This window comes from Sarcophilus harrisii, chromosome 4 (assembly GCF_902635505.1).
Source record: "Sarcophilus harrisii chromosome 4, mSarHar1.11, whole genome shotgun sequence".
Lineage (NCBI taxonomy): Eukaryota > Metazoa > Chordata > Mammalia > Dasyuromorphia > Dasyuridae > Sarcophilus > Sarcophilus harrisii.
The window spans coordinates 156,859,939-156,886,077 of record NC_045429.1 but is presented as its reverse complement, the minus strand read 5'-3'; the positions used below and the strand labels follow the sequence as shown (position 1 = coordinate 156,886,077).

Sequence of the window (26,139 nt, the reverse complement as noted above, 5' to 3'; positions counted from 1 at the left end):
TAACTTTGCATATTCTAATTTGCATAAACTCTCTAATTTCTGTTTGCTATTAGCATGGCTAAGTGGGTTTGTCCTCTATTCACTATTTGTGATGGTCTTTATGTAACTAGAATTTGGGGAGGAGTCAAGTCTTTGTATGTAGCTGGAACATGTCTTCCCCATTGAATGCTAATAATCAGGACAGTAGTTCGAACATAAAACTCATTTCATTTAGATTACCAATATTTAAAGTAATATTTAGGTTTTCTTGGTTTTCAACAAAACAAAACAAAAAAGTCTGATCATTAATATTAACTGAGTAACCTTTGCAAAAAGAATTGTAATATAGGTAAAGTGCTTTACAAATCTTATATAGACTAGAAAAATGTCAATAGTTGCTAATATTATCAAAAGTTATATGCTGATTATGTTCTAGAGGGCTCCCCAAAGAATAGTAGAATCATTATTCCAAACCTACACAAAGAATTCTTGTTTCTGCCCTTGATAAGGTCAGGAGTAATCACAGAGAAAGAGTACACATCCCTATTGACTTTCCTTGACCTTGGAACAAATTAGCAGATAACTGTAGCCATTACTCATGTCACTTCCAAAGTGCCTCTGATATTATAAGTACTTCAGCTTTTCTATCTATTCTTATCTACACAATAGAAGCATTTAAATGTTTCACATATATTTAACAGGCATTACCTAGAGAGAATATTTTGTTTTCATACAAATTTCTCCCAGAGAGCTTTAAATTTTTAGATTTACAGCTATAATAGATCTCAAACATGATGGACATTCCATCTATCACATCTGTCACATCTGTGCCTTTGCCCTGTAGGTTCTGCATGCCTAAAAGTTATTCTTTTTTCATTCCCACATCATAGAGGTTCTCTCTTTAGATAAAATGACAATTCAAGCACCATCTTCTACATAAAATCTTTCCTGGTTCCCCTCAGCTGATAGTGTCCATCCTCCCAATCTGCCTTATATTTAGATACTTTGCATACATTTATGTTTATTCTGTTTACAGATATGCTACATATTTTTATATTTGTCCATATTGTCTCATTCAGAATATTACTGCCTTGAGAATAGGGATTGTTTCATTCTTTGTACCTAGCACATAGAAAGCATTAATGCTTGTTGATTGATATTGTCTGTGAGTGTGGATGTGGGTGTATATACTCATACTAAAAGGTTTGAAAGAAGATCAATAGAACTAACCAATGATTTTTCCTGTAATTTAAGAGATTGTGACAGTTGTTACTGTGTCTGTAGTATGGTCTCAGGTGTACAATATTCTGAGTTGCTGCTATAAATTATTAGTTAAAATGAGCAGTTTTGTTGGCTTCCCAAGACACTGATGATAATTGTTATTCAGTATCATGGTTTATGTTAATCCTCCAACTTCTAAATAAAATCTTGTGTGTCTGGAATGCCATTAAAGTTCATTAGAATGAATTTAGGCATTTTAAAAGTCATAATATTGAAAGGAAAGCATTAGACTGTAGCTAATGGTCTCAATTATTACAAGGTCTATAATGCATCTGAGTCATATGGAAGTCCTTTATAAGAGATAAATGGACTGCTAATTTCTTTTTTTTTCCTTTTCCTTTGAAGTGTCTCTTTCAGGGAAATTGTGGTGAGCTTATTGTCTCATCAAGTGCTGCTCCAGAACTTATATGACATCTTGTTAGAAGAGTTTGTCAAAGGCCCTTCCCAACAAGGAGAAGAGAAGACAGTTCAAGTGCCAGAAAACAAGTTAGCTGGTTTCCTCAGGTATATCTCCATGCAGAATTTGGCCGTCATCTTTGACTTGCTGTTGGACTCCTATAGAACAGCCAGAGAGTTTGACACCAGCCCAGGGTTGAAATGTCTACTGAAGAAAGTATCGGGCATTGGAGGAGCAGCCAACCTGTACCGCCAGTCTGCAATGAGCTTTAACATCTATTTTCATGCCCTAGTCTGTGCTGTCTTGACCAATCAGGAGAATATCACTGCTGAGCAGGTTAAGAAAGTCCTTTTTGAAGATGATGAAAGAAGTACAGATTCTTCCCAGCAGTGTTCATCAGAGGATGAAGATATATTTGAGGAAACAGCCCAAGTCAGCCCTCCACGGGGGAAGGAGAAGAGACAGTGGAGGGCTAGAATACCTTCTTTGAGTGTCCAGCCTGTCAGCAACGCAGACTGGGTATGGTTAGTGAAAAGACTTCATAAACTTTGCATGGAACTGTGCAATAATTACATCCAGATGCACTTAGATCTGGAGAATAATGTGGAGGAACCTCCTACCTTCAAGAGTGATCCTTTCTTCATTCTCCCCTCCTTCCAATCTGAATCCTCTACTCCATCCACAGGAGGGTTTTCAGGGAAGGATACACCATCTGAGGATGACCGAAGTCAATCAAGAGACCATGTGGCTGATGGCATGCCCCCAAAGGGAAACATCGGGGATATGTCAGAGCTGCCTCCCAGCCCCAAAGGGGAGAGAAAAGATCAAAGCAAGAAGAAAGAGTGGTGGGAGAGTGCAGGAAACAAGATCTATACCATGGCCACCGACAAAACTATTTCAAAGCTGATGACTGAGTACAAGAAAAGGAAGCAGCAGCAACATAACCTAGTTCCATTTGCCAAAGACATCAAAGTGGAGAAAAAAGGAGAGCAATTGGGATCCAGGAGACCAGATTCACCCCTCCTCCAGCGTCCACAACATCTGATAGATCAGGGCCAAATGAGGCATTCCTTCAGTGCTGGTCCAGAGATTCTGAGGCAAGAGAAGAGGCCCCGCTCTGGCTCAACAGTGAGCACCCTGAGTATATCTGTGAGAGATGCCGAAGCCCAGATCCAGGTAAGATCTGGCACCCGCAGAAGTACAGTAGGGATGGGAGGCAGAGAACGAAACATAAGATGATATATTTTGGACTCAAGGAAATATGTTGTCTTTTGAAATATGGCCAAAATTGAGGAATTAAATTTAATATTCTGGTTGGAGTAGACATGGCAGAAAATTTTTTTAGTATAAGAAGATGGTGTTGACACAATTCTGGCATAACAGCAGGGCTTAATCTTAACATTTTCTCAGGGAGACTTAGAATATGTTCTTGTAAAACAAGATTTCTTAACCTTTATTGCAGTAGTCCTCAAAGTGTAGTCCAAAGAATTGCTGGGGTCTCTGAAACCCTTTCAGAGGGTCTACAAATTCAAAATTATTTTTTATTTCTAATATAGTAAATAGCTATAAATATAATCCATGTGAACAAAAACTCTTTGAACAGATCCTCAATAGTTTTTTTAACAACATGAAGATACTGAGAACAAAAGTTTGAAAACCACTGCTTTATTGTGTCATGGACCCCTTTAGAAGTCTAGGGAATCCTTTCTCCTGAAAATCTTTTTAAATCATAAAACAAAAGACATAGGAAATCAATTATATGAAATTCAATTATCAAAATATAAGTTCACAGACCCCAAGTTAAGAATTTCTATAAAAAAAATGAAAAACTTTTAAAAGTTTTCATAACAGAAATAATTGTTTAGTATCAGAAAGCAGAAAGTCATAATTGAGAATGTACTAAAATTGGAATCAAGAGGACATAAATTCATATCTAGTCCATATATTTATTAATTTTGTGTGACCACAAGGAAGTCATTTAACTTCTATCTACCTTAGTTTCCTTATCATAAATAATAACTATTTATTATAATAATATAATAATAAGTAATTATTTATTATATTATTATAATAGCTAAATAGTAAATAAATAGCTATATTATTATAATAGTATAATAGCAATAATACCTCACTGAGTTATGAAGATGAAATGAGTTTATAAGATTATCTAGATTTAAAGTGGAAAGAGACCATAGAGGCAATCTACCCTAACCCCCTCATTTTGCAACTGAGGAAATTAAAACCCATAAAAAACCCAATGATTTGCCCTCAAAGTTACACAGCTAGAAAGTAATGGAGACAATGCTACAGAAAACATGAGTATCATTATTACTGTAAAGGAGTAATATTATAGATTTAGAGTTTAAACTTCAACTTGAACTGAGAATTTAGTTTGTTATGTTGGCTGCATTAGAAGAAATTTAGCATAGTGATACAGTATATGGGGGTTTAAGGATGGGGAGAAATGAGCATTATTGTAGGCAGCAGAGAAGCACAGGGAAAGACTGAAGAGAATAAAGTGAGGGTGGTGAGGGAGACAATTTGCTGTAGAAGATGAGATAAGAAAGGATCAAGCCCCTCTTTTCTCCTTCTTCTCTCCCTTTCTCTCTTCTTCTCTACTCTTGCCTACTTAGATATTCAAAGAGAACCAGAAATGAAATTTCTGTCACAAAAACAAAGGAAGAAGAGTATTTCAGTCATCCAGAAACTTGGCTATTTCTTTGTTCTTTACAGATTTAAAGCAATAGAATATTAGAAATCCTAGGAGTCTTATGGAGCTATTTTACGAGTGGTAAAATTAAAAATGTTAGCTTTTAATAAAATATATTGAAAATATCACAATAGTTAATATTGGTTAAAATTGTTTTCATTCAAGTATTGTTGAAAAATCCCAATCCATATGGAATATCTTACCTTGGATCCATGGAAACTATGGAATCAGAGAACTCAGAAAGGATGTCAGGAGAACTCAGTGATGGACTACACAAATATTTCCTAAGACTTAGCCTAGCTTAGGGTCTCATCACATAAATTGAAGAATATTTTGAACATTTGTTCAGTTCTGGTTCTGTTTTTCATAATTCCATTGGCCATACTATTCATGGGGTTTTCTTGGCAGAGATACTAGAATATTTTACCATTTCCTTCTCCAGTGGATTGAAGGTAAATGAAACTTAAGTGACTTGCCCAAGGTCACACAGTTATTCTGGATCTGAATACAGATTTTCCCTTCTCTGGGCTCAGCCCTCTCTCCACTGAGTTATCTAACTGTCCCAAAAACCATCTCCTTTATTATAATGGGATTATGATATGACTAGTGAAAAGTGTTTTCCCTGACAAAACCATAGATCCTTGACATGTTAAAGTATTAGTTTCTTCCAACTCTCTTATAAAATAAACAGTTTAAAATTCAGAGTTAAAACAGATTTCAGAGGATATCTTATCCAGCTTATACATAGATAACCATGATACCATCATCCCCTCTCTCTGCCCCACTCCCCCCACATATACAGGACCTTTGATACCTGTGACAGGTAGTCATTTCTAATAAAGCATCTCAGGGACAACAAAGTTTTTACTTTCAGAGGGAACACATTTCTCTTTAGGGAGCTCTAGAGGTCAAGAATTTACCATGATCATCTCCCTTTTTATCTTCCTCTACTGTCTGTCATTTCATCCTATTAGAAGTAGTTCACTTTTGTGTGGGGCAATGAAAAAGAATTCTAATCTCTCTTCAACCAATGCCTTCAAGTCTACTTAAGGAAAATTATCTTCAAAGTGTATAGTAAAAGAGATGTATTCAACATCAAGGTAGATGGCAAATTGACTGAAAAAAAAATTTAAAATAAAATGTATGGGGGAGAGTAATTTATTCATCAGTTATATCACTGAACAGATTTTGTCTTAGGCTTTTCTTATTGCCACGTTTTCCTTGAAGCTCATAATTAAGTGTTTTAAAATGTGTCTCTCTTTTAGCCTGTTTGATGCCTTCTTTACCTACTCCATTATAAAATGTCATTTTTGTTTTAAAGAAAAACTGATTATAGACCTACAACTTGAGAACTCACCATGATAATCAAACTTGAACATAAAAATAATATAATGACGAAGAATACTAAATATGTTTAATTTTTTTTTCAGGCATGGACCAACATGGTGCTAACAGTTCTCAATCAGATTCAGATCTTGCCAGATCAGACGTTTATTGCCCTTCAGCCAGCAGTATTCCCTTGTATCAGCCAACTGACTTGTCATGTGACTGATAATCGTGTTCGCCAGGCTGTAAGGGAATGGCTTGGAAGAGTGGGCCGAGTCTATGACATCATCATATAGAAGAAATACATTCCATCAGTTAGGAGAAGAAAGTAATGAGGGTTAAAGGTATGCCAACAATCTGGTTGACAGCAGTGTCCCAACTCCCCCTTTACCACTTAGGAGAAGGAGCCTGTACATTTGGAGACAGTAACCCAACAAGAAGTCTTTCAGGATATTCAATCTTTAGCCAGCCACGTGGCTGGTCTAATGTTCCACCATGTGAGATGCATTGATCTCACTCGTTGCTTTAGGAGTCTCTGTATCACTAAAGTACATCTTTCTATACGTTGAACATTATTACCCATTGCTACAGCGTGTGATTGTTGAGGAAAGTCACATCCAAGGGATGCCCTTTTGAAAGCACTTTGTCAGCTCAGTGGGATTATATACTATGGGGCCATTGCAATGGATACCACTCCTTTCCAAAAAAAGAAAAAGCCTATTAGTAAGTCAGGCTGGTGTCAAACACTCAGAAAATTAGTAGCAGGTGATGTTAATGGTAGGAAGAGCCAGACCACCAGGGCAATCAGATAGAGAAGCTGATACATGGATGTTGTTAAAAGAAAGACAACTTTTGCCAAATATGCTCAAAAGATTATCAGTATGCTTATTAGAAAATCCTCTGTAAATCAAACTTTATAAGCATTTGTACCATCTTAACCAAGGAGAGTAAGTTCAAGTTTCTGTGTGCCCCTATTTATTTAAAGATCCTTTCCTGAAAGAGTTTGAGATGTCAGCAGCCCTGGCTCTATACTCACAATATCCAATGATTTATTGGAGTAGTATTATTAGAAAACCTAGGAGCTGTCATATGGTTAGGAATGGTTTGCTTGACTCTTATAACTGATGTTTTGAGAACATGCCAGAAAACAGTTTGAATCAATGATTCTCAACTACCCCAGTTTTTCATTTGTCTGAATAGAAGGTAAGATCCTAGAAAAAAAAATTTTTTTATACATCTCACCTTACATTTAAAAGCATGAGGCATAGATAAGGAAAACTGTGAGTCCTTTGCTGCTGGGATGAAAAGATTCTTATAAGTTGTTTCAAACCCCTTATAAAATGATACCTCAGGGCCGGAATGGGTACAAGAACTGGAAAGTGTGATTTAACTAGTTTTAAATCTTCTTTTAAAAATCTTTGTTATGCTTTTTTTAAATTCAAAATATCTTATTCTGACCTTTTCTTTTTGAGAAGAGCTCTAAAAGGCTCTAAAATTAAACACAAGTAGTTAAAAAAGATAAAGTTATGGAGTAACACTGGACCTGGAAAAGCTAAGGGATGAGGGGATCATTTTGCATCACAAAGGTCAAAAATTGAATGTTTAATGTAGTTGAGTTCATTTGTGAATTAGACATTATGTCTCTTTAGAAAGTAGAGAAATTTTGTATTCAAGATCGTTATATACTTCAACCAACCCAATAAACAAGACAAAGGTAGTTAAAGCATAGGTTATACTCATCTTCATCTAGATGCTACAAGAGAAGAAATTTAGGACATAGCTATTAATAATAGCAGCATATTTTAGATTTCAAAAAACCATAGGCCATTCTTCTGATAAATTAATCTTATGAAGTTCTTGGAAAGTTTTTCAGAAGCAAAAGATAATAATAGAAGAAATGATGATTTTTACCCACCCATTCCCAACTTCTTATATTTCAAATTGAGTGTCTTATCATTCTTGAAAATAAAACACAAACTATTTGCCAAGGGATAATAAGGATTTCCTACTGGGTTTTATCCAGTCTTGATAGCTAAAAAGCTCCACTTGGGCAGACCAATTATTCTTCTTTTAAGGAGGGGTTTTATGATCTTGTATGTTATCTAGAAGGGTGAGGACTAGCTTTAAGTCCCAAATTTTTTGAGTGGATTGTGAAAGACATTTTTCTCTCCAATAGTTAGGGGGAAACAATATAATTATATATTATTCTATCTAGTAGCATCCACAAAGAAGAAGGAAATGTTTTCCTGTTGTATAATCCTTGTACCTCATACTCATTGTTAATGTACTCACTAACTTACATCATTCCACCAACCAAGAATTAATTAATTTTGGGAGATTCTTTCCAGCTCTGACATTTTGTGAAGTAGATCACCAAATCAGGTAGACCCTAACTCAGTTTGGCTTCCCAATAGTTTTATAAGCTATGGATTTCCTAAATTTTGTTAAGTACAGTTGGTGGCTTTATAAGTACTTTTAAAAAGAAGACTGAGCTATCTATATTTGGTTTTATAGCTTAGCTTCCTCCTTGGAAAACCCTCAAGTGTTCTACAAGTTGTGAAACACTGTATAAACAACACACATCATTGGGTTCTATATGGAAAGCAAATGTATTATATTGAATTCTTTCTTGTAATTGTAGAAGGAAAAGAAAAACTACCTATTTTTCTCAGCCATTAGGTAGTACTGCTTCCTCGTACAGAGAGAATGACTCAAGGCAATCTGGATTAAGTGACCTGCCCAGGGTGACAAAATTAGTATGTATAAGGTGTCTGAGACCATATTTGACTTCAAGTCTTCCTGACTCCAAGGCCAGTGCTCAGTCAGCTGTACCATCTAAGTGGCCCCAGAATGACTTAATAATCCTGGCTGTAGCAGAGATTTTCCTCCAAAAAAAAATCCTAACAATTAAAGCAGCATCACTGGTCCTAAACTGAGGTTCTCACTTGACAGAAATTGAAAAACTGTTTACATTTCTTGATGAGAGAGTTGGGCTGATGATTGTGCAACTCCCTCATTTAAATCCAGTCCACACACAAGTCAAGGCAACATCCTGTGATATCATTTGTCTTCTTCAAAATGAAGGGCAAACAATAACAATCACAACAAAATTTCTTGCAAAAATTCTTAAAAGAAGTCAGACCTTTAAAACCAAATGGGAGTTTAGAATAGAAACAAGAGTTTGTAAAGTCATCTGTTGCAGAATAAATAAAGGCAAATCTACGTCATCCCCAATTTGTAAACAGTTTATAAAAATTCATTCATAAATTAGTTTGGTACTGTTTCCCATTGAAATAATTATAAATTGTCATTAGGTAGCCAGGTAGCTCACAGAAGATTAACCTATAATTTTACTGAGTGCTAGACTTTGTAAATGGAATTAGTGGCATCATAAGTACTTTTTAAAAGAAGACGGAACTATCTCTGCCTCCTTGTAAAACCCTGGAGTCTAGAATACCTGCATCTGAATCTAGCCTCAGATCCTTTCTAGCTGTGTGAGCCTGAGGATTTCTGCCTCAATATCCCCATCTGTAAAATGGTGATAAGAATGGCACCTAACTTCCCAGAGAGATCGTGGGGTTATAATATTATAAAATTCTTATCAAATCTTAAAGCTCTATGTAAATCTTAGCTGTTATTATTATATAATACTAATGAGATGCAAGAAATCTTAGTAGTTGTCCAGTAGAATCCGTTCTAAAACATGTCCAAAAAGGAACTATCTGTTTGAAGAAAACTACTGATGAGGAACAAACCACTAAGCAAGGGTGCCTTAATTCTTTTTTCTGGCTTAATTTATTTGCTGTGGCCACAAGTCTCTCAAGATAAGTTCAGAATTTGAAACTAGCAGCTTCCCCTCTATTTCTTTCCTCTTTAAAAAAGATACTTCTTGAATCAGACAGAACCCTAAAAGGTAGAAAGGGAGAGTTCTGATTCTATGGCCTAAGCAACCTACCTTTATTCTGTTAATTATTCTTCCTTTTTTTTTTTTTTTTTTTTTTTAAAGAATGGATAACAAGGAAAGGAAAGGTTTACTATAGAAAATCCAATCTGTTGTGAATTGTACTTCTTGTACAATTTTTGTTTGATCAGGCATACTTATTGACTATTTGCTACCTGAATACCTCTCTTCCCAAATAATTCCTAAATCATATATTCTTTTTTTCCCCAACTCTCTTCTACATATGCAAAATGAGGTCATGTTTTTCATAGTTTTAAATTTCGTGATTTGTGAACAGTAAGATTAAGAAATATTAAAATGTTTTAAAATTTGACCAAAACAATGTAAAAGTTCATGCAGTTACTATTAAATCATAATTAATATTTATAAGGATTTACTTAGAGTTTAAGCCTTTAAATGGTTGTATTAAGAAATTTATTCCTCTGGGCTTCAATTTCTTTATTTAAACAAGTAATTGTACACAATGAACTTTGTGATGTTTTCTAGCTCTAAATCTATGGTCCTATGGTTTTCTTAATTTCCAGAAATTTATAATGTGACTCATAAGTAGCCATTTAAATATTCATTCTCAAAAAGAAAAACTTTTTCTTGAATCATTGTTCCTCCAAAATAAACACATACAAGATTCTTGATGGAATTATAACAAAATTAAAACTTAAAATTTTCTAATGCTTTAAGCCATGCAAAGTAATGTGCTCACAATAAAATCTCAAGAATTGGAAATAAACAACCTCAGAGGCCACCCCAATTAACCCATGTTGTTGTCCATTCATCTCTGACCCTTTGTAATCCTGTATGGGATTTTCTTAGCAAAGATTGGTTTGTCATTTTCTCGTCCAATATCTAACCCACACCTAGACAAAAGCTGATTATTAACATCTCCAACATGTGACCATCCACCTTTTCCTTGAAAGTCTCTAATAATGAAGTCAATACTTTCTAAAATAGTTCATTTCACTTTTGAATGGAAAAATAGCTATTATGTCCCTCTTAAATCTTCTGTTTTCCAGTCAGCATCCTCACATGTTCCTCATATGAGGTGAATTACTAAAGAACTTTCACCACTGGGGTCACCCTCCTGTAGGTACTCTCCAGCTAATCACTGTCTTTGTAAAAAAAAAAAAAAAAAAATGTGTCTGGCTCCTAGAACTGAACATCTATAGTCTGACCAAGGTAAAACACAATAAGGATGTTGCCTCAACATGGATTTAAGGGTAGCTAGGTGGCGCAGTGGATAGAGCACCAGCCCTAAAGTCAGGAGGACCTGAGTTCAAATCTGTTCTCAGACATAACACTTCCTAGCTGTGTGACCCTGAAGCAAGACACTTAACCCCAATTGCATCAGCAAAAATAAATAATTAAATAACAAAATGACCAAAAACATGGACTTAGAGATAAAAGGAACCTTAGAAATAATAAAATTGAAATGAGTTGTCCAAGATCATATAGAAAGCAACTAACAAATTTCAAATTCACGGTCCTCAGATTTTAAATCCAGTTTTCTTTCCATTACCCTATAATGTTCCCTATTTAGAGCTACTGTATGATACACATAGTAAATTTTCAGGAGAGGAATTAACTTGTCCATGGTGTCACATCTAGAAAGTATCGGTGCCAGGCTTTGAGTCCAGGTTTTTTCATCTAACTTTAGTTTCCTTTCCATATACATGTAAATGTCTTAAGTCTCACATCAGTTGAGTGATAGTCATCAAATTAAGTACTAAAGAACAGTGAAGGAATTGGGAGAATTTTCAAGGAGAGAAAAAACAGGATTCAAATGGGTTTGGGAAGATTGAACTGAGGACACAGAAGTAGGAAATCCTGTGGAGTTTTAGGTTACAGAAAAATTGAGACAATGCATTGCTGCTTACTTCTGCATAGTTCTTCTAAACATCAGCATAAGTCAAATGGTACAGTTATTAATCATTTATGCTGTCACAGGAAAATATCCATCTCTCAAAGAACTGACATTCTTTTGGGAGAGACAATAAGAATACATATGGTGACATGATGTACTTTTTTTTTTTTAAAGCAAACTGAAAACTAAGCTTTAATCTTGAAACCAGTCCCTTCAGTGTTATTTTAGGGAACTAATCAAATCAAGCATATAGATGAAACAAACTCATATTTTATTTACAATTCTGCAGAAAGTGAAAGAGTAACACTCAGAAAAACAATCTTTATTGTTCACTGAGCTATGGTAGCTCAAGTTACAATGTCCCCCTCCCATCAAGTCCTTTCTATTTGTATCCTTGAGAAGGATATTGGCTATTTGGATATATTTGGAAAATTAGAAAACCAAAAAAAAAAAAAAAGAATTTGAGAAACACAAATGTTCTTTTTAGGAACAAGAATTAAGCATATGCTGTTGTTTATGTATCAATCACTTAACCAACCAATATTTATCTATCACATGTTGTGTGCAGAGAATGGTGCTAAATGCTAAGGGAAGAAGAGAGTATCATTAAGAAAGGTCCCTTTCTTCCAAGGAGATTATAGTATGCAATATCACATAAGTGCATTTAGAGCAAAGCAAAGTATTGTCCAAGAAGGAAGATTCCAATTTCAGGAAATCAAAGAAGATCCATGGAGGACATGGTATTTAAGTTGGGTTTTAAAAGAAACATAGGAATTTAACCAGCAAAGATGGGGAAAGGAACCCATGTCAGGCAAAAAAAAAATAGTTTGAGAAAGTACTGTTCACAGTCATGGGGCAAGAAGTAGGCGAGTTTGGCTGGAGCACATAGTAATTGGAATGGATTAATATGAAAGAAGTTTGGAAAGATAGGGTTGTGCCAGATTATAGAGGGAGTACCTTAAATGTCAGTCAAGAAAATTTAAATTTTATTTAGTAGTCCATCTTAAGCTTCTAAAGAACTTTAAAGGCAAATTCATTTTTTACAATTATCTTTTTTGGTGCCAGTTAACACTGGTAAAGACAGAAGCAATCCAAGATATCCTCATGAATCAATAGTGAAACGAACATGCAAATCTTTGCATTTCTCCTCTGGCTGACTTAACTGTTCTAAGTAGTTGGAGCTGTCATAGAATCCTGGGCTAGGAAGGATATCTTTTGGGTTGCAATATTTTGGTATTTTTGCTTTTTCACAAAAGAAGAGACCAGTGTAGAAGGTATGTGAAATTAAGAGATGCTTCTATTCATAATTATCCCTTTTCCACAATATTGTTTGTCCCTCCCCTCCTTCTCTATGGGAGAACACATTGCTCTTTCTATATTATAAATGGGTGAGAGGTACATTGCATATTACCTGTCTACATTTGCCCATTGAAGTACACAAACTACAATGGGAAGTAAGGTGAAAATTCCAGTAAGGTAAGACTCTGTGCTTGTACACTGTAGTTAAAATAGTATTACTTCAGGAAACAGAGAATGGCTCTGCTGAGAAACTTAATAGACAGTAATACTCAATTTATTTTAAAATGGTATCATTTATTAACTTAAAAAGAAAGCTATATTAAGTCGTTTCCTTATACTTTTGCTTAATGTTTCAGGGTTTGGGGAAGGGGAAAGTAAGGCAGAGAGACAAAGAAGTATATATTAAGAACCTGATTTCTTATAACATCTCATTGTAGAACCTCCACAAATTTTTTAAGGAAATCTGTTTATTACCCTGAAGAATCAAGTTTCCTTTAGTAATCCATAAGTGCTGATTATTTAAAAAAAAATCAACCAGATTTACCAAGAGTCAGAGAGCTAAAGAGTTTGATAGATAAAACAGAGTTCAAATTCAATGATTCTTCAACCACATTTGGCTCACATCTTTCTGGTTTCTATTTTGAATATACTGGGTACTTTGATGTTTAAAAAAAAAAAAAAGGATAGAAGACTATGAATGTACATGTCCTGTAAACAGTTAAGAGTCATTGTCTTTGGACAACTTGATGCTGTTTTTAAAATATGTAGTAATTTGTCTCATGTTGATTAACTTCTATAGAACACGATTTCAAATTTAAGCAAAGTATTTGAATTTATTGTGTCTAAGCATACTTAAGGAGTTGTTTCTATAGAAGCCTACAAGATCTTTAGGTACTTCTTAGTAAAGGATTTTGATTATAAATCTCTTCTCCCTGTTCCATGCTGTTTCTTTTACATAATTCACAGATGGGTCACCAAAAATATCCTCACTTTCTTGAGCTCAAAACTGAAATCTTTCTCTAAAATATCAGCTTTTGCTCACATGTGCTATGGAAATGAACTATTTGGATTAATCTCGTATATATCCTTGGAACTTAGAGTTTGGATTGACTAGTTTTCTGATCAGTGTCATACCAGATTATTTAAAGCCAAGGGGGATCCCCTCTTACAAATGGCACACCTACCTTGTTAAAGTGATGTGTCATTTGTTAGCCATTTTGTAGTAGTTTAAATGGTCAAAGACCTTGCTACTACATCTCACTGTTTTTGCCTTATTCTATTTTCATTAGTTATTGTGTTTTCATGCCTACTTCTGTTAATTTGATAAAATAGATACTTGCTGACATCATCATGCAATCCCTTGATTACAAATCGATTCATTTAGTTGATAACTTTTTTTTAAAACACAGAGTACATATGCACAGGCACAGTGTATATTAATACAATTAAGATGCATGAATAATTACATTTTCCTCCAGTCTCCCGTAAGCAGGGTGTGATTGGTCCCTGTATACTGTATACAGTCTGCAGGAAAAATACAATGTAATATGTGGGAAACTTTGATCAATGAAGAAATCAACAAACTCCTACTATGTGCCAGGCACTGTACTAGGTGCTAGAGTCCTAAAGCAAAAATGAGGCAGTCTCTTCCTTCAAAAACTTATATCCTATAGATTAATTCAGTTTTACTCTCTTAGAATTTGTGATAATTCTAGCACAAGGATAAAGTATCCATCAAACTATACTATTTACTTTTTTTAAAATAAACAAGATTGTAAACTTTTTAAAGCACTTTAGAAATTCCAGTCCCTTATATAAATTGTTACATTGTTCTTATATAGTTATTATTAAATTAATTCTTACAATTCTTTACTAGAAAAACCAACAAGTAATAAAACCACATAATTTCAGAATTGTAAGGAACTTTAGGGATCATCTAGTCCATCCCCTTCATAAACTAATCTGTATGTCATACTTTTCCCTGACTCAGAATATTCTTTACTCTAATTACTCTGAATTATTTAGATTTGATTATAGTTAATGAGAACAAGGAACAGATATAAAAGGTATTAGAGAAAGAGAGAATGTCAGAGATGCAAATTCTTGTAATCTGACGTGACTCAAAGGTAAATAATTTCATTCTCTTACTAAAATCATTTTAAAAATTAAAATAGATCTTAACCTGATGTTATGTTAGAAACTGTCATTTTACATTTTATAAATCACCAACCATTAAGTCTTCAAGTGATATCAGATTAGAATGTTACCACTTTCCTTCCTCTTCTCCAAAAAAGTGCCAAATCCTCTCCTCTGAATTGATTGGCATATCATATATTGTCATGCTATTTTTCATAGGTTTTCCCTTTATCCTTTTAGGTTCACAAATCAAGAACATAGAAATTGCAACTACCAGTGTCTGTTTACATCTACCTCATTGTTATTTGCAAGCTACCCTATTCTCCTGTGTTTCTTCTAAAGCATCCCAAATGGTTCCAGTTACATCTATTTCCTTATATTAGAAAAAGAGAATCCCCTCTAATTGGCAGGCCTTATCAATTAAGATCCATTTAGTAATGGTTCTAATATATTATGGCTTTATTATAAGTAATAAATGTGCCAGCTTGCTAGTGGCTTGAAAGAAGGATATTGCATGGGCATAGAGCAGCTTGCTTATAGGTCAGGGATTTTGTTTTGATGTACAGTATTTTGTCTTATTGTAATAATAGTGCTGTAAAACTAGTCGTCTTTTTGTATCATAAGCCCAGTTCTCCATTCTCTCTTGAATAAATTTTGACTAAGACCTAGAGGTTATTATTCTGGGGCCTATGAAATTTTTAAAAATATTTTTATGTGTATTTAAACATAATTGGTTTTCTTTGTAATCCTATGTATTTTATTTTATGCATTTAAAAACATGATTCTGGAAAGGGATCCATAGCTTTTACCAGTTCACTAAAGGAGTCCACAACACAAAATAAAAAGTTAAGAATTTTTGACCTAAAAAGTAAACAATATGCTCCCCCCCACCATGTTTCTTTCCCCCAACAGGGAAAAGAAGATTAGTCTTTTGTGCCCTTTTAGCATTATGCCAAAGACTAATTTTTTTTTTTTGCATTTTAAATCAAAGACAGATTGTCTAAATTATAGTGTTGCCATGATGATGTCAGTATAACTTTTACTTACATCTGTAGTGATTCTTAACTCATCTGTACAACCATAGCCATTTTTTCACCAGAAGTCTTAAGTGTTTTTCTTTCCCCTAAAGACGTAATATGAGCTCAACAAGGAAGTTCAAAATTTGGTTTTCCCTTCCATCTCTTCTGTATCAATTCCAAAGTCCATTTGTTCTAATTTTTAGGAAAAAATAAACCATTCTCCCTAGTTCCTCTCTGTATTGGTCTGTGGACATTTGATTTGGTTATTATCTATCTGTTTGTTGTCAAACAGGTCACTATGAGATGGCTTGTAAATGTATTTTGTGTATATTTTGTTCAAATTGAAAATTATGAAAGGAAGCTATTTTAAAAGAAATTGTATTTCTGTTGCTTGTGTTGTAGAATAAAGATGCAAATGTATTAAAAAAAACGAGTCATATCTTTTTGAGACTAATAATTTGTTTGCTAAAGTGGTCAGTTCAAACAACTTAAGAAAAGAATATCCTTTTTTTTTTCTTGAATTACTGTGAAATGGTACTCAGGGAATCAAACAAACCAACCAAACTTCTGTGAAGACAAAGAAAAGCCATCAGTTCTTGAAACCATTGTTTGATCATGGCAACATAAAGACTCTAGCAAAACAAGATTGTTTCTATTTCTTATTTCTTAAAAGGTGGTGATAAATGGAATCCATTAAGTGTAAAGTAATGAACAAATATTTATTATTCCTCTTCTGCCCTTTCATAAGTACTAGAAAGGACTGGAAGGCTTGAAGATATGATTTACAGATTGAACTATTTTACTTATTTGTTAGTTGGAAATTTTAATACTCTAATTGTATTATTGTCTACCTCACAGAATTATAGTGAGAAATAATACACTAAAAGCACTATATAAATGTGAGTTATTTTCCTATCATGACCTTTTCATCCTCTTCTCTATTGTTAAGCATTTCCTTTATTTCATACTATAGGAAAAATTTAGATTTGCTGGGGGAACTTGCTTACAGTTTCAAAGGTATTATGTTCTAGAGGCAAGGCTTGAACACATGTTTTCATGATTGACTCCAAGGTTAGGTCTTTGTTATGCCAGGCCACTAAATGGCATCATAAATAGGGTTTTCTTACCACCAAAAATGACAGTTGCATACCTCCTTTCCATCTCTGTCCCTAAAGTAGGAAAGATTACAGGAAGAGATAGTCACCAAATATTTTTTTAAAGTTTGAAAACCACAGTATTACAATAAAAGTAATTACAGAGCAGTATCTTAAACCATATATCAATATAATCTCTAAATGAGGACATCATTGAAACATAGGGGAAAATATTAAAAAACATAGAAACACAGAAGGTAAAATGGACAATTCTGATTATATGAAATTTTAAAAGATTTTCCCCAAACAAACCCAATAAAACTAAAATTAGGAGTAAAGTAGTTAAATGGGGAGAAAAATGCTTACAAGTTTTCTTCTTTCTTAGAAATCTTCTAAGATATGTAAGGATATATGTGGTTTATAATTTATAAGACAAATTCTCAAGCAGAAAAAAATGGTAAAGGGATGTAAACAGTTTTCAGAGGAAAAAATCCATGCCATCAACAATTATATGAAAAAATGTTCTAAGTAATTAATGATTAGAGAAATGCAAAATAAAATGACGGGTTCTACCTTAACAATCATCTGATTGGTAAAACTGACAAAATGAAAATGACAAATATTGGACAGACTGTAGAAAAACTGATATATTAATACACTGCTAGTGGAACTGTGATCCAGTCATTCTGAAAAGCAAATTGTAATTAAATCCCCAAAGCTAATACTAAAATACACATATGCTTTGAGGCAACAATATTGTTACTAGTTGCCAATTAAAAACAAAGTGGCTAAAAAAATAGGAAATAAGTACCTGCAAAATGAAAAGAGCAAGAAAAATGCAAAACACAATGAGAGATATTCTCAAACATTTAATAATGACACTTTTAAAGGAACTAAACAAGAACTATCATTAGTAGGAAAATTATAAGATCAAACAGAAAAACAGGAAAAAATTAAAATGCTATAAGAACTGAAGTGAAAATTTTTAAAATTTTTATTTAATTCTTAATTTATGAAATAAATTCAGCATTTCTATAACATAGTATAACAAAAAGATGATTGCATATGAAACTTCAAATGTATTATATATAACTTGCTATTCTTATTAAAGATATAATAAAATTATCTTGTATATTTTTTCTACCCTCCTCTCTCCCTACCCTAGAAATGGCTAGCATTAGACACAAATATGTGTATACATAAATATGTGTGTTTATATATATATATATATATATATATATATATATATGTAGAATCATTCTATACATATTTCTATTTATCAGTTCTTTCTTTGGATGCAGATAATGTCTTAATTCACATGTCCTTTGTAGTTAATTTGGGTATAATAGTCAAAATACTTTCTTCACTCAGAAATATTCTTAAAAAAATATGACTCTTACTTTGTAACAATGGTTTTTAAACTTTTGTTTTATGTTACTAAATATTATTTAAAATTATTGAGGTTGTGTCCAAAGAATTTCTGTTTATGAGTTATATTTATAGATATTACCATATTACAAATAAAAGCTAATTTTGAATTTGTAAACCTCCTGAAAATTTCAGAGATCCCAGGATTCGCTGAACTACACTTTGAGAATCACTGCCTTATACAAAATTCTCTTGGTTCTGCTCATTTTGTTCATTATTTCATGCAAATCTATCCATGTTTTTCTAAGATCATTAAGTTCATCATTTCTTATAGCACTGTAGCATTCCATCACAATCATATATCACAATTTATTCATCCATTCCTAAAATGACAGGAATACCCACAATTTCCAGTTCTTTGCCACCACAAAGGGAGCTGCTATAAATATTTTAGAACATATTTAGATTCTTTTCCCTTTTCCCTAATCATCTTTGGAAATAGACCTAGTAGAATTAAAAAAAATTTTTTTCATCAGTCAGTTAATGAGCATTTATTAAGCACCTAAAATGTATCAGTACTAAGATCTGGGGATACAAAGAAAAGCAAAACATAGCCCTTATTCTTAAAGACTCACAGACTAATTAGGGAGACAACATATGAACAACTATGTACAATCTAGATATATTATAATACACAAAGTAAATTGAAGATAATCAATGAAAGGGAAGTAGATACATTAAGGGGGAATTAGGACAGTGTTCTCGTGGAAAATGGAATTTATCTGGGACTTGAAGGAAGCCAGGGAAACCATGGAAATCAGGAAGAAATAATGAAGAAATTGAGCAGTTATCGAAAACTTTATCTTATAATCCTTTTTTTTAAATCCTGAAGTACTACACACTACCTTGTGTAATATCTTTTTATAAATTTTATAAATTTCATAAGCTAATATTTTAGAGGGAAAGTATTGTTAACATTTAAATTACTCACAGTGTGAAACTATGTTTAATATATATACAAAATCAAAATCTTGGAAATCTGTCCTAATTCATTACTTCATTCTGTTTTCTAAAACGCACATTTTGGTACTCTGTTATTTGGATAAAGGAACCAATGTTTTACTCTGTCACTGTAAATATTGTTTTGAACAACCAAATTCTTATAATTCCTTGGCCAGGAGTTCTTTAAATTTGGTAGGCACCAGAAACAAATAATCAAACCAAAAAGAAAAACCCTTGATGGATTGAATTGAAAAGACAAAAGTCATTATTCCAAATGAGAATCAGAGAAACATTAAAAGATATACTACTGCCTTTCTAGAAAAAAAGTGCAAGACACAAAAGCCTACCTCTCAATCACATACAGAATTCCAAAATCATTGCTGTTTGAATTGGGTGCTGCTTTGGGGGCATGATAGGAATGGTATTTATTTTTGCTGGAGACCCTATATCCTATTAAGTTATTGACATATTATAAATGGTACAGTGGATAGAGCTATGGGCTTGCTTAATCAGGAAACATGTTCATGAGTTCAAATCTGGCTTAAGACACTTATCATGTGTGTGATCCTGTTTGCCTCAGTTCTTTATCTATAAAATAAACTGGAGAAGGAAATGGCAAACCACTCCCCTATCTTTGCCAAGAAAATTCCCAAATGGTGTTATGAAGAGTCAAACACGACTAAACAACATTATATATACACATTTTGCATATCATCAAGACCAGAAAACCCCAAAACTATAACCCTCCTTTCTCTGATCACTTTATCAATATTAAACAAAACATGAAGAATTTTAATGTTTCAGTTGATCACCAAGGGAAACTTGACTTCATTTCCAACCTGATCCAAGCTGGAATGAATTGGCAGAAGTTGATTAAAAACAAATACAAAAAGCTTTTTAAATATATTTGGCCTAAAGGGAGGGGTACAAATGATATAAAAGTAAGTTTCACCTATTAATACTTGCCAAAAATTGTTTTTTCACTAAAACATGTTTCTTGAGAGTGAGAGCTTTTTCATTTTTTAAATTTCTTATCTCCAGGACCAAGCATAATACCTCCCACAAATAAGATGCTTACTAAATGTTTGTCAGGTTGAATTGCATTCTCTGCCACACACCAATTTGTCCCCAGGATCAGATCACATTTTTATCTCCAATGTCTCATAACATACAATCTCTTTTACAATATAATACCAAAAGCTTGTGGCTTGAATTTTGCCTTTGTATCTAATCCTAGAGTTATGAAGCAACTCAGAAATAGATTATGGTTTTTTGCACAGTTTGGTAGTAAGATCCATTGTATGCTATGGGTTAGTTACTCGATCTTTGATTCAAAGGGACAATATGCATAAGTCATGTATAATTCTTCAGAGAGGAAAACGCAATCAAAATTAAAAAGCTCAAAAGTAAATATTTATTCAGCTCCTCCCATGTCTATGCTAGACACTCAAGATACAAACACATGTGAATGCATGAATGCCTGCACATACACACCCACACACAAATATTCCTTGCCACCAAGGAGTTATGTATTAGAGAAATAGCTCACTTGCATAAGTAAAATATACACAAAGGATATAGAAAGTAATTAGGGAAGGAGTATAGGGCAGGGGGGGAGGGGGAAGTTATCAAGGAAGGTTTCTGGTAGCAAGTGGCCTTTGGACTGAGCTTTGAAGAAATCTAACAATACTGTGAGAACTTGGTCATCAGGAGATACCCAAATCATGTGCAAAGACAGAGAGCTGGCAGATGGAAGAATAGCAAGGAGGACAGTTTATAAAGCCTTATCTGTTTTGGCCTATGATCAGAACTTTTATCATAAGATACTTTCAAGCCTTGATGAATATTTAATCATTCTCATTGGAAAGACTCTGACAGTAAGCCCCCAAAACAAAACAAACAAAAAAGCCCATGGAAAACAAAATAAGGATGTAATGCAAAGCTGTGGCTTTTGTAAATTGACCCAAAATTCCTGCTGTCTCAAATCTTTGAGATCCCATTTTAACCAATCCTTTTATCATCTATATCTTTGTTTTTATTTATAGTTTCCTCCATATGACATCATTAAGCCATTAATACTCTGAAGGTAAAACTGTTTGTACAGTCCAGACTACTGTAGAGGTACAGATTTCAGCCTTGAATCTATCACAACTTCACCAGTGATGGATCCCTAGGGATACATTCAACAGGAACAGGATTAAATGCATGAGAATTGATAATAGTACCTGATATTCCAAAAGGGCCTTTAAGTTTCTCTCCCACATCACTTTCAGCAAACCTACCACCATAAAACAGGTCAGAGCATCCATGAGCTCTCATGAAATGCCCAGTGGCATTGTTGTTTAGTTATTCAACTGTGTCCAGCTCTTCATGCCCCATAAATTAGGTCCTTCTATCTTCTACTATCTCCCCAAGTCTGTCCAAGCTTACATTTGTTGTTTCCATGACACTCTCTATCCATCTCATCCTCTGCCATATTTCTCCTTTTGCCTTAATTCTTTCATAATTTCATGACCTTTTCCAGTGAGTCCCATCTTCTCATTATGTGGCCAAAGTATTTAAGCTGTAACTTCAATATTTGTCCTCCCAATGAGAACTCTGAATTAATTTCTTTTTTTTAAATGGCTTTTTATTTTTCAAAGCACATGCAAAAATAGTTTTCAACATTCACTCTTGTGCTCTGAATTTTTTCTCCCTCCCCATCTCCTCCCTCCCCTAACAAATAATCCAATATAGGTTAAACATATGCAATTCTTCTGAACATATTTCTGGATTAATTTCTTTAAGTGTTGACTGATTATTGATGCAATGAGTTTGCATGAAATGTCCATTGGTTTTCTGTATTGTTTTCATTTGCTTCCTCACCTAGGAGGTGGTAGTTAATAGCTCAGTGGAAAAGTGACAGATTCTGAGTCAAAGGATTTGGTTGGGGTCCCAGCCTCCTTACTTACTACCTGTGTGACCTTACATACATTATGTCCTTAATTGTAGAAGGAGATCATTGGATTAGATGACCTTTGAGATTTCTTCCAACTCTTGGCACATGAACAAAGCTCAGATTTTAAATGATTCCCACAAAGTCTACTGAGCTTGTAACTAGTGGAATTAGATGGATTTTGGTTTCCTGCTATGGGTGGTACAGGAGACAGTGTTAAATACCAATTCCAGCTTTGGTATTTACTACAAGTAGGACTGTTGATAAGTCATTTAATGTCTTCCAGACCCATTTCTTTGTCATTAAAATGAGGTTAATGTCAGCAGGGCATGTATCACAGGATTGTTAAACTCAAATGAAATCATGCCTACAAAGTGACTTGAAAATATTAATGAACTATATAAATATCAGTTATTATTGTTATTCATCCTCTGAACTCACATAACAGCAACTAGATGACACAATGGATAAAACTTTGGAGCTGGAGTCTGGAAGATCTTCATTTGAATCTTTATTAGCTTTGTGATCAAGAGATTGGGTCTCTTGGACCCAATTGCCTCCTTATCTTCAAAATGAAAAGAAAATTTGCACTTATTTCACAGATTATTGTGAGGATCAAATCAGATATGACATGTAAAACATATTACAAATCTGAAAGTGCTATATAAAAGTTTGCTATTAATATTATTTTTATTATTAGGTAGTTAGGTGGTGCAGTGAATAGAGTACTGGATCTGGAGTCAAGAAGCCTCATTTTTCTAAGTTCAAATAAACCTTCAGAAATGTTCATGGAAGAAACAATTTATTTTTATGGCAAAATGGTGTTTTACAAGGCATAAGTGAAGTTTAAGATAACTCTATTATGTACTGTGTTCATTTTACAAATAATTTGATAATTCACAAAGAATAAATACTGTTGTACCTCTTTGATTATCAAACAATTGAAAAGGTTCTCTAATAGGTATTCAGAGGTTTTACCGGCACCTGATAACTATATAAATATATGCAAATACATATACTTGTAAAGCTGCTAACCCCATCATATCAGTATTAAGAAATATTACATGCTCTCCAGGTTTACTTTTCAATTTTTACTAAGCTCTTATCACAGCTTGCCTTTATTTTCCATAATTCTATAAACCTAGGGACTCCTTAAAATCACTGTGTATTATATGCTTTGTTATTAAGATTGACTGACAGCAAAATCAGGACAATCATTCTGAAGCCATTTAGCTATGTTTTAACAATAAAAATTTATAACAAATCTACATAGTCTCAGACACTTACTAGCTTTATGATCCTGGACAACTCATTTAATCCTGTTTGCCTCAGTCCTGGAGAAAGAAATCGTTGCCAAGAAAAGTCCAAATGAGGCAATGAAGAATAAAAAATTAGTGAACAGAAACATTATTATTACATCTCTAATATACTTGTGTATTACTGATAGTCTTTGTGTATTTTTTTCTCTCTTTAATAGATCTGTTAAGTTCTAGGAGAGCAGGAGCTATGTCTGTTTTAAATATTATGTCTTCTTTGATGGCCAACACTGAATAAGAATTTAATAAAAGTTTCTTGAATTGACTTGAGTTCATATCTGACCTCTAACACACAGGTTTGTGTGACTCTTAGCAACTCTGTAAGACTATAAATATCCAAAGGGTGCTGACTTTGCTCAGCCTAGAATTCTCTATGCCAATAAAATCCCATATACCATCCCTATCTCCCCCTTAAATGAATAAAAACTGTAAAGAAAATTAATTTAATTAAGAATATAACTACAAAAACCACAATATGAACTGTAATTTAATTTGTAAATATAAATAGTATTGAAGTCAATTTGCCAAATATAAAGACACTCAGTTTGTTAGAAGTATAAAAATCTCTCTGGATTTTACATGGAATTAATTAGCATTTGATGATGTGGTGATGGTTTATGGAAGTAGACATTTTCCCAAAATCTAGAACTGATATATTATTTAGTTTGTAGAAAAAGAAGCAGGTATCCAGAGAGTGCAAAACTGCCCACTCCTGTTAACATACCAAATTAAGAACACACAAAAACTGTACATTGGGGTTAATTCTAAAGAAAGTGAATGGTTAAACTATATGGATTAATTTTCTCTAATGGCAACCAATTTTCCATTTCCTACTCAAAGGGTCATTTACATAACTACAGAGACTAAGTGCTGGTTGGAAGGTAAGGGCAGAGAATATAACATAAACACTTACTCCCATATCTGCAGTTCTATCTAGTACTTTCCTGCTGCATACAATAACAAAAATAGTAATAGGTAGCATTTATATGATACTTCAAGATTTGCAAAGCACTTTTCATTTAATCATTGTAGGAATTCTATGAGGTAGTTGCTATTCTCTGTATTTTTCAGATGAAGAAAATAAGGTTGCAAGAGGCTATGACTTGCCAAGAATTGAACAATTAGTGAATTTCTATGGCAGGTTTAGAAACATTTCTTGATTCAAAGTCCAATATATTATCTACTGACATGCCTAAGTGTCCATGAACAAGTTATGCAGCACCTCTAGTTATTTGTGCATATCTGAGTCTCCACCTTTGATTTTTAAAGACATTATGTGAGGTGTAGATGATGCTGTGAAAGTCTCACAGTCAAAACTGTTAGATACACCACAGATTCAGTCTCTAATCTCAATTGGGCTCTCACTGCTATATTGTATTTCTTTTATTGACTATCATAATCCTAAAGTTGTTTATTCACCTCTCTCCTTAGATCCCCAATTCTACCCTACCCTCTGTTTCAGCAGAGGATCTTTCCTCCAACGGTATCAGTGATAAACTCCCTCATCTTTCCATCTCCATACCATTCCCTATCTGCAACTGTGTCTGGTTTCAACTCCACAGACAAGATGGCCCCGGAAAAACTGAACTCTTCTAATCTTATCACTATGCTGCTAACTCAAGCCTTGTAAACCCATCACCCTCTCAGCCTCTTCTCCCCTGTGACTAGAACACTGGAAAGTGGAGTACCAAATTCTTCACCCAGATTTCCTTTATAGAAGGCAAAAAATGGCCTTACAACTCACTATCTGAAGCTCTTCCTGATTTCAAAACCATGAATAGCCTTCCCCTAAAAATTGCAGATTTTGTATTTTGTGTTCCCCCATTATATTGTAAGCTTCATCAGGTCAAGGATTATTTTTCCTTTTTTTTTTAGTTGCATCCCCAATACTTATTATAGTACCTGACACATTGTAGGATCTTAATAAATTCTTGTTTATTGACTGCTTGAAGTATTCTGTCTTTTCACTTTCCTCTCTTCAAATCTTTATCTTCCTTCAAGGCTTAGATCAAGAATGAACTCCTATAAAAGGCTCTTTCTGATTTCCCCAGGTGTTAATGCCTTTCCCCGAAAATTATTTTGACTATGCTATGAATATTTTTATCTATGTAATGTTATCTCTTTTTGCTTAATTGTAAGTTCCTTGAGAGTGAGAATTGTTTCACTTATCCATACCGCTAGCAGCAAGCTGCTATTTATATTCATTTATATTTATATTATTTTTTTCATTTTGAAATAAACAAAAACCAATAACATGAATCTTTTCACATATATCTATGTATAGAAACACACACATATATACAATACATATATATGAGAAAAAACTTGAAACTGTAAACCTATTATAATTTGCTTTACTTTATATATACATATATGTATGTAAATACACATATAATAAATTCAACATGTCACTTTCAAAACTGCTGTTTGTCTGTGACTATTTCTGACCTTCCATTTA

The 26,139-nt window shown here is 33.6% G+C and overlaps 1 protein-coding gene across 4 annotated transcripts in view; it reads left to right on the top strand.

The window, feature by feature from the left end:
- Positions 1–9,708, top strand: part of ARFGEF3 (ARFGEF family member 3) — a 207,172-nt gene extending 197,464 nt beyond the window's left edge. For all 4 annotated transcript variants that reach the window (XM_031964200.1, XM_031964201.1, XM_003769494.4 and 1 more), the window contains 2 exons: positions 1,606–2,833; positions 5,798–9,708. In XM_031964200.1, coding sequence (XP_031820060.1) covers positions 1,606–2,833; positions 5,798–5,989 — 1,420 coding nt within the window. In that variant the 3' untranslated portion in view covers positions 5,990–9,708. The remainder of the gene's footprint in view (positions 1–1,605; positions 2,834–5,797) is intronic.
- Positions 9,709–26,139: the final 16,431 nt, after the last annotated feature.